Source organism: Rhododendron vialii, chromosome 5a (genome assembly GCF_030253575.1).
Source record: "Rhododendron vialii isolate Sample 1 chromosome 5a, ASM3025357v1".
Lineage (NCBI taxonomy): Eukaryota > Viridiplantae > Streptophyta > Magnoliopsida > Ericales > Ericaceae > Rhododendron > Rhododendron vialii.
Window position 1 is genome coordinate 35,342,626 of NC_080561.1, and position 10,075 is coordinate 35,352,700.

General features: G+C 36.9%; 1 protein-coding gene across 1 annotated transcript; it reads left to right on the forward strand.

Moving 5' to 3' along the window:
- Positions 1-2,403: 2,403 nt before the first annotated feature.
- LOC131326783 (cytokinin riboside 5'-monophosphate phosphoribohydrolase LOG3) lies at positions 2,404-8,152 on the forward strand. Its single transcript, XM_058359662.1, has 8 exons — positions 2,404-2,651; positions 2,682-2,813; positions 3,654-3,751; positions 3,929-3,959; positions 5,019-5,118; positions 6,902-6,972; positions 7,110-7,253; positions 7,809-8,152. The coding sequence occupies exons 2-8, from the start codon at positions 2,694-2,696 to the stop codon at positions 7,917-7,919; spliced, it is 675 nt and encodes a 224-aa protein (XP_058215645.1). The 5' UTR covers positions 2,404-2,651; positions 2,682-2,693; the 3' UTR covers positions 7,920-8,152.
- Positions 8,153-10,075: the final 1,923 nt, after the last annotated feature.

Genomic DNA, 10,075 nt, shown 5'->3' on the forward strand with positions numbered 1-10,075 from the left:
TGAAAAAGATTAGAAATGAGTTTGAGTTAAGAATTAAAAGCGGCAAGGCATTGGAGTTACTAACACCTGTAACTTAAGTCATCCAACTCTTCTCAACAAAAATACGGTTGAATCGCACGGCATAGGGTATTTAGCTATGAAACCAATAAAAGACTAGAAATGTAGTTTGGAAAACAAACGAGTTCTTTAGTTCTCTTGGCAAACACGAACCGATACATTGCTCCGGAACCATGTGTGCGAGCACATGATCACTGAAGATAAACATCAGCAAGTTTTGTTACATAAAAGGCAAACCCTTTTCATTTTCCAAACTGAACCTCATGTCTTGAGTTGAGAAGAACAAGATTAACCTAAGCTCAGCTTGTTATGGCGAGAGACAAGACAAGCAAAAACCATCTTTAGGGCTGGCATTGAACTCTTTCAGACCTTTAGCTTAACTCTAAAGCTCTATAGGCTTAATAGCACAGTGTTTAAGGCAAAAAAAAGAAAGAAAGAGGCACGCAGGCTCTTTCCTAACACAAAAGCTCCAAACTAAACTCGCGATAATAAAAGCACGAAAAAGGCCACTTAGCTCGCCTACTGACTAGGGGCTTACGCGGCGTTATTCACCCAATAGCCAAACCTAATCAACTACTCAAGCATAGCACAAGAACTAAGCATGGTAAGAAATTGAGACATAAGATTTAACCGAAGGAAACAAAAATAAACTTAATTTTATAGAAGATCCAACAAGTAGCTACAACATTAATACATGAGAAATTATCAAAACACTTAAACTTACTTGAGTTTTTGAAGAAACTGACTTGAAAAGCTTGAAGAACAATTATGGAAAGCTTAGAGCAAAAACTAGAAGCTTAGGCCTAAAGTTACTAATGGTCATTCCTTCCATAAATGACATACAAGCCTATTTATAGGACTTGCAAAATATCCCTTATAAAAGACCAAAAAGTCTCTAAAATATCTCAAAAACATTCCACAAGTGGAAACTTTCCATAAATGAAAGGGTGAAAAAGTTAATAAAAATCTGCAGATTTTTCCAGGTGGTACCGGTATTGGCAATTCCTCAGTACCGGTATTGGTGATTTTGGACGCTTTGGACAACTTCTGGACTGCCAGTACCGGTACCCGCTAGGCAAATTTTTTGGGCAACTTCACGGGCTCGCTCCGAACACTTCCGAACTCAGATTTGGGTGTTCTTTGAACCGTTGAAAAGCTTGTTGAGTTTACTTTCTAACCCAAGTGGTTTGGATCAGAAATATTTTGTACATCAAAAGTTATGACAATTCTACCCTCAGTTGGTCGGAAGACGTATTGCTTTGGTAAAATCATTGCATCTCCCTCACTTCCCTTGACCCTTGGGCGACTCGAGTAACCTCCAAACCATCTCTTCATAACTTTTCGGGCACCACAACGGGGTGACACATGGCCTTGAGTACTTGGTTTCACACTGTTTATATGAAAACACTAAAAACACATCTTATGTGTAATATTGCTATAAAAACTAAATAAACACAAGTTAAAACAACATAAAATATGACTAGTCGCACCAAATATCTATAATATTAGGTACTCATCACAAGTGCTCACTATTGAGTACTACATCTTCAGATTCTTAACCTACCTGATTATCAAAAGAAAATTACTTATTTTCACAAGGGAATTGATTTCTATATTCAATTTTTTGATATCCACACTCTCTTTTTTGTCTTATAGCAAAAAAAAATACATACATTTCAACACTAAAATCTAAAAAAGGGAGTATAGTTATAAAAAAGAGAGGATGGAAATCCCTTTTCACAAAAAGAGATGCTACAAACATTACCATTCATCCACTGCATCTTTTGTAGGGTTCATTTCGGGTCCCAAAAAAAATACAGAAAAATATCCATAAATTTAGAATAATATTTTATGGGGCCTTGTAAAAATTCAGCTCCAACGGATATCGGTAAGTATTATTTCTTGATTTGTAGGGGCGAAACTGCTCAATTGTACAGTTTCGCCCCTACGAATCAAGAAATAATACTTATCAATATTTGTTGTAGTTGATTTTTTACAAGGCCCAATAATTATTATTTTAAAATTTATGAATATTTTTCTGTATTTTTTTGGGATCCGAAGTGAACCCTATAAAAAATATAGTGAATGATGTAGTAGTTGAAAGTAGTATACCTAGACTTATTGTTTCAGAAATGTTTTCCTACACCTTTTTCCACTTACCAATTACTCCGCAGTACTATGTCAAAACCTCAAAAAAAAGAAAACCAAAATCCCCTCAAATACAGAAGGGAAAAAAAAATTGTTTTGGTGCTTGTTTTTCGCGGTAGTCACGTGCCATTACCCGGTAAGGAAACAAGCGTGCCAAGGTGCTCACGTGCCATAACGTCTATATATACACCGATCAGTGGTGAGGACTGATGAGTGAGGAGTGGCCAAGAAAAAAAAGACTCCAAAAATTGCTCTGTAGCCAGTGGTATAATAAGTACTGTACTATCGACGATCCGTATCCGGAATACAAATACGTAGTAGGTCGTATATTTAGCAAAGATTTATACATAAATAGGAGACCTCAGTCTTCCCTTTGTCTCAACCCACCCTCTGTAATTTGTAACCCAGCAAAAACGTGTTTTGGGTAGAGACAAATACATACGCACAGAGAGAGAGAGAGAGAGAGAGAGAGAGAGAGAGAGAGAGAGATGGAGAGAGAGGGTGAAATGAGGCTGTCGAAGTTCAAGACTATCTGTGTGTTCTGTGGGAGTAGCCAGGGGAAAAAGAGTAGCTACCAGGATGCTGCTATTGAGCTCGGAAAAGAATTGGTATAGCTTTTCTTCGCATTAATGGGCTCTGTTTTCCTACAAATTTAACCTCTATTTCACATGGGTTTTTGAAAAAATGTCTCTTTTTCATTTGGGTTTTGTCTATTTACAGTGTTTTCTTCAAACACATGGTGGTGTCGGGGGATTTTTGACGAGGGTTGTGGACACATGTTTGTTTTGTCATCTGGGTTCTGCGAAAAATGCATTTCTAACCATGGTTTCTATTGGATTTGAGGTGGGTTTTGTTGGAAATCATGTGGTAAAGCTGTTTGCAAGTTGGTTCATAGGTTTTTCATTTCATTGTAAGGTTTTTCCTTTGATTTGTTCAAATGGGATAGTTTTGTTTATAAGTGGCTACTTGTCCTGTTTTGGAAGCTTTTCAAGCAAGGCCTATCATGTTGGGGGATGTTTTGTATACAAAAAACTCTCTCTCTCTCTCTCTCTCTCTCTCTCTCTCTCTCTCTCTCTCTCTCGGTATCTCATCCTTCCCCTTATATGGAAAAGAGTATGTACAACCAAAACTCCTATTTGTGGGACTATTGAGGAATCCAAATTTACCTTTCTTTCTTCATTTCTGCAAAGCATGAGTTGAGGGTTAAATGTGCACATATACATTTTGAGCCCAATCACCCTAAAAAAAGCTCTATTTTCTTGCAAAGGGTTTATCGCATATAGATCCAACAGGGCGTACGTGACCTTACCCGTCAAAGTTTTCGAAAAACCTTCATACTATGCTACCACGTATTTTGAAATAAACGGTTCGCATCACAAAGTTAGAATCATTGATCTTTAGCTGTTACATACACTTTGAGCTCTAATTTGACATTTGGTTTTTTGAAGGTCTCAAGGAACATTGATCTAGTCTATGGAGGGGGTAGCATAGGCCTCATGGGTTTGGTTTCACAAGCTGTTCATGATGGTGGTCGGCACGTCATTGGGTGAGCTTTACTTACCTTCTCATCCTTCAATTTTGACCTCGAAAGTTTCAAACAAGCAATTAAAAAAAACATTAATCAGCATTAATAGGATAAATTAGTTGGTTACGCATTCAATAGTCGTATCTGTGTTGTGCTGTGTTAACAACTAATTTTTGTCATGTTATTGTCTCTCTGCAGGGTGATTCCCAAGACTCTCATGCCTCGAGAGGTATGTCTGCTGGGCTGCCACACACCTCAAAAAGTCTTGAACCTTTACTTGTTTAATTTAACATCTGAATGATAACCCCCCAAAAAATACTGTTACTTGTAAATAATTCCATTTCTGAATTTATTTCTTTATTACTATTTTTCTGGGTTGTTCTTTTCACATGGAGGGGTTCTTTTTTCTTTTTGCAAATCAAAAAAAGTTGGGGAGGGGGCAACCGTGATCATGAGGACTCCAAACATGCGACACGTCTCGTGAGGGACTAATCACTCATTGGTTTCCACCTAACTTGTAGGAGGACAAAGGGCAAGAGTATGCATTGTTCGCATGCCTCAAACCTTTGACCTCTAGAGCCCAAACTGCTTTGGAGTAATCACTTATCAACTAGGCTAACACCTGGTGCAATGGAGGGGGGGTTCATTTGTTTTGCAATTTCCTTGCCTACTTTCTTTCTGTTCCTTCTGTATTTACCTCCAAGTGTCTTGCTGGTGTTTTGTTTAATTTCATTTGTTGCTTTATTCTGTTGTCCTTTTGTTCTTTTTCCCTTCCAATTTGTGGCTCTTAGGATTTGTTTCTTTCTTGGTCCTTCCAGCAACAATTTGGATTAGTCATTTTTTTCATTTTTGCTGTTCATAGTCTTATTATTAGCTCTCTTTTGGCAGACATTTTTTTTTTCGACAATCAAGGGTTTTCGGACCAACTTACGCAAACCTCGACTACTTCTCTCCCCGGCATTTTTCTTCTGGTTTTTAGCTTACCTTTCACATCTTTATTTGTTCAATTCAGCTTATTTTTCCAAGATTCAAATTACATGTACATTTGTACATATTACAAATACCACACACACATCATCTAGTAAAGCCATGAACTATTGGCTCATGGAAAGGGCTGACTGAAGGTTTTTGGACCAAGTGCACCATCCCTGTAACCCTCATCATTGCTTCGCTGCACAAGTGCACAACAATCAATGCTAGTTTCCCCTCTCTCTCTCTCTCTCTCTCCCTAAAAATTTCAGCTTTTTAACATTTTTTGCCTTGTGGGTCTTGGTACCCATTTTTGCAGTTAACTGGTGAAACAGTAGGAGAAGTGAAGGCAGTTGCAGACATGCATCAAAGGAAAGCAGAGATGGCTAAGCACTCAGATGCTTTTATTGCATTGCCAGGTTTGTGTAATAAAACCCTGCAAAAGTTCTTTCACAATTTTGGCCACTAAAATCCTGATGCAAATCAACCGAGGCTAAAGCACCTGAGGTGCTTTTATTTTTCTAATTCTAGCATGAAATAATTTGATCATTTTCTCTCTTGTTTTTTGTTCTTTTTGGAGTAGCTAAAAAGTGTGTAATTTCCATGCCTGATCTAGAGTTGTAATGACTGCAATGAGAATTGATGTTTTGATTGTAATCAGTTCTGTTTTGAGTAACCTAATTTGTTCCTTGAGTAACTGCAGTGCAGTCTACTTGTATGCTAAATGGTTTGAAAGAAGAGAAAATGCATGTGTTCTTCATTTCTTTTGAGACTCAAAAAACACTTTTGCATTGTGGAAATCTTCTGGGTAATCTTGATATAAACAATAGCTTAAAAGGAGAATACTAACAAAGAAGAAGTTGATTATCATTTTGTAAGGGGTAAGATATTGTTTTCATTTGTTTCACAAATTATACAGAATATAGTTATTCATCTCTGCAGTCCCGGATTTCTCTTCAGAATGTGTCCAAGAAGAAGTTTAGTATTTTCAGCAAAATAATACTTCCTAAGCACTGACAGAAAAATATGAACTGTATCAGGACAACACCATGCTATAGATGGTATTGGCAATCCTGTGAAAGCAACTGTGTGAAGGCTATAAATGATCACAACCATTTGAAACCATTCCAGCATTCCTCACAAAGCCCAATGTACCATCATTAGAAGTCAACCTTTCAAACGCTACTTTATTGACCCATCACCATCTTACACTGAAAATTAGAGCTTGTGACCTGAATAATCTACTTCTGTTTGTTTTACTCATTTATCTGAATTTTTTCCCTTAATGTGTTAGTAGTAGTAGCCTCTGCTAATAAAAACAGCTTCCCTTGAGGGAAAATATGGCAAAAGGAAATAAAGTCACATTTTGATGAGAGTTTTTGTCAAGTACAGTTATACCCAGCAGAGTTCAACCATTTGTTAAGTCACATGTTGTTGCAATTATTTATTTATATTTTTTGAAATTGGTCATGTTGGTGGATTCAAACATTTGTAAAGTTGAGGGGAGGACTAAAGGGGGCAAACCAGTAATTTCATTGCACAAACAAATAAAGAATATTGGAAAATGAGAAAGCTGAGACCAACTTGTCTTTCTAACCTTCTTGTTAAATGCCATGAGTTGAGACCATGGTTATCATAAGGTCGTAAAGATAATTCTGCCCTAACCATCAAATAAACGAACAGACAATAAAATCATTGTTAAAAACCTTTTCGCATTAATAGGTGATTGTGTTTGTTCGATACATTTAACCTTATGTCAAATCACCGATAGTTTTGGCCTATTAGATGTCCCTACATTCCATTTTGATTTTGGTCCTCTTCTGCAGTTCTTCTTAGTGTCATCTGCGTCACTTTCTTTTTCACTTTTTCTTTGATATTTTGTATGAAGCTGAATGGCATTTTCCAATTTTACTGTATTTGTCCTTGGTTACATCTGCTCAACCAAAACTCTTGATGTGGGGGGTCTCTGATGTGGTAAATCCTGCAATTGTAGTTTAATCAACTTTAGAACATTTATCCCATCAATAGGTTGATCATATGTTCAGCATATTCTTGAGTTATCTGATAATGTGGAAGCCGCAAGACCATTTCTCAAGTTTCTATAGTATGGTGGGAGCAGAAAGAGACCCAAATAACGAATGCAATGTACTTGACTATTGCAAATCCTCGGCTTAAGAAAACTCACATTTGAATCGCATGCAGGTGGTTATGGGACTCTTGAAGAGCTACTCGAAGTAATTACTTGGGCTCAACTTGGCATACATGATAAACCGGTAATACTTTTGTTTGCAAATTTTGAGATTCTGTTCCATTATCGGTGACCTTCGCTCTTATCGGTCCTTTCTCTGCTGTGCTAACCAGATTTTGTGCTTGTTATTTCTCAATGCTCATTATGTTTTCACTTTTGCAGGTGGGTTTGCTGAATGTTGATGGTTATTACAATTCCCTTCTGTCTTTTATTGACAAAGCTGTGGAAGAAGGTTTCATAAGTCCAAGTGCACGCCACATCATTGTATCTGGCACAACAGCAAGGGAACTTGTGAAGAAACTGGAGGTAATACATAGTACTGTAATAGTAATCTGAGAAACTTTTTATCCCCACACGTTATTTCCTGCGGTTAGATTCTTAAATCCACTTAGCATTACGTTAACCTTATATTCCTGATCTTTAGACAGTTACATCAATGATCATTTTTGCATAATGCTGCAAAAGTTTGCCCTTCATTCATGCGTCTTGCAAATATTGCCATTCGTTTCCTTTCGGTTAACGTGCAACTCAGTGTGATTCCTTGTTTGTATGTCAATGGACATTTAGAATCACATAATGGACAGAATCTTCCTTGCATCTAAATACACAAGTTCATATGCTACCAATGGAGTTACTACATTTCTAAAGCAATGCATTTGTAAGTTGACACTAAATGCATAGATAGGAAGTTTATCTCCGTCCTGTCCCCCTTATCCTCACGTCTCTTTTTTATCGAGTGCCTTGTGTCTTTCTTGCTACAGACTGATTTTTCTCCGTATAATTGCATCTTTAAATAATTAAGATGTTAGTGTATACAAATTATTCATCATATATCTGATGGCTGATTTTTTGGAACAACAGGAGTATGTTCCATGCCATGAAAGAGTTGCTTCGAAATCAAGCTGGGAGATGGAGCAGCTCGACTACTCTCAATCGTATGATATCTCCAGGTGTAACGGATTCGCTTCATAGAGAAAGCGTCGTAGATTTGGCATTGACAAAGAGGCTAACATAAGAAGAAAGAATATTGATGATATTTTTGATGTGAAGGGTTCTTTTTTGTAAATTACTTGCAGCAAATGACCTCATGATGTCAAATTCCACTTTTGCCCTTCAATTGGAACTTTGGTTTCCTTTCTCATGTTGTACGTACGTACTAGATGCGCCCTTTTAATAGTAACTTATCCAAGTCTTCATGCTTCAAAGCACTCACCATTCACCAAGATCAGTAGATCTTTAAAAAAAACTTGTTTCTTTCAAAGACATAACATGATTTTACTACCAAAAGAAGACTTTCACTGGGAATTGCATATGGTGGTGTTCTTTTTTTCTCGTAGCACAAGCGAGGCTCCTCTGCTGATCTTCGCTCGCGGAATGCCAAATCTTTGGTATCCTTTGCAATCTTGCTCTTTGTTTCTGTTCTATCGAGATATACAATTGAACATCCTCCTATGTCTTGAAATTTCTATGAATCTATTTGGTGCCTTAGTGATCTTCATCACCCAAATCTTGTTTTGATTCAGAGCCATATCAAGTTTTTTTTTATTTTATAACTCAAGCGTTCAGGCCAGCTTATACAAGAGCAAAATCAAATTAATTGAGAAAACGACCAGTGTGGTTAATTCGAAACATGAGGTGGGGCCATTGAATGAATTATGTAGCAGACATGCTATGGTCCATGGAGCTGTTTGTTCAAGTAGTGTACTTGTTTGTTGTCAAGGTTTGAGGTAGCTGGTAACTGAATGGGGTCATGTTTGGTTACTTAGAATGGAGAGGGAGGGAGGGGCCTCTTTTTTGTTCATCTAGAGACAGACGAAGACGAAACGTCCTCCTTGTCACGTCTTCCTTGTCACACATTAATGCTACAGACCGAGAAGACGACACAAGCGTGTACGCGCACACACACATATTTATACACGCACGGAACAATATCTATAATGCAACATCACAACACTTTTTTCAACCACATCATAGGCGCGAAATTGAGCAGTTAAGTAGTTTCGCTTCCACAAATTAAAAAAAAAAAAAAATCATTACCGATAACGGGTTGAACTAATTTTTTACGAGGTTCCATAAAAAAATATTTAAAAAATAATGGATGGTTTGAATCATCTTTGTGGGACCCAATGTGGACCCCACAAAACTCATATGTATTCTTATTTTTTTATAGCTTGCCTTTTTGTAACCAATGATTCAGACACTTGGCACTTTTGTGGTTAAATGGAAGGCATGTTGCATTCTTTGCTTCTGAAGAGGGATTTTACCTTCTTTTTTGTGAACGCTCGAGTTACCTTTTCGAATACCAAAATATAAGCTGAATTTATAATATGCTTCACAAAAATTTGTTTTGTGAAACTGAAATACCGCTCATGAAACTCCAAAATAATTATATATTGTGAACATGGAACAATTTCCGATGTCATGAAATGGCCTATCAGAAGCATGATAACTCTAAAAAATAAGAGAAGAGGAAAAGGAAAAGAAGTGAAAAGAGAACTTAAATTGTTTGCAATTTCTAATCAGAGCTAAATCATCTAACAATTTCACATAAACAATTTCGCAGCCATACAACTCTGGATTCACAGATAAACAATTTCACATATAACAATTTGGCAGCCATACAACTCTGGATTCACAGATAAATAATTTCACATATAACAGGTCTACGAGTTTGTCGCAAGTCACACAATATGTGTTCAAAAGAAGGAAATTTCTACATTTGCTTGCAAAAAAAAAACCACCACTTCCATCATCCAGAAAACCTTTCTGTTGCCACAAATTATCCCAAATATCAATAGGATATCTGATACTCGAAGCTCAACCAATTTTGAACCGATGAGGAATCGCCCGTTTCTTTTATATTGCCTCAATATCATTTCCAAAGAAATATCTACTTTTTTGCATTCTTCTACTTTCAAGGAGTTTTCCTTCAATACATGTGGTAGCAACCAAAATGGTGTTTCCTTCAAAAGCTCAAGATGTGGTTTTCTAAGTTTAATTGTTGGGATATATTTTGTTGCAGCCTGCAGATTTGTTCCATATGGTGAATGTTTTAAATAAGGACTACCATATTTTCTTCGGTTTGTTGATGATGATGTTGATTGCGTGCATGCTAGGTATCTACCATT

Bases quoted from the DNA above. Each gene is read 5' to 3' on its own strand.
- LOC131326783 (XM_058359662.1), top strand. From the start codon at position 2,694: ATGGAGAGAGAGGGTGAAATGAGGCTGTCGAAGTTCAAGACTATCTGT. The intron at 2,814-3,653 runs GTATAGCTTTTC...GGTTTTTTGAAG, and splicing joins TTGAGCTCGGAAAAGAATTG to GTCTCAAGGAACATTGATCT. The intron at 5,119-6,901 runs GTTTGTGTAATA...AATCGCATGCAG, and splicing joins TGCTTTTATTGCATTGCCAG to GTGGTTATGGGACTCTTGAA.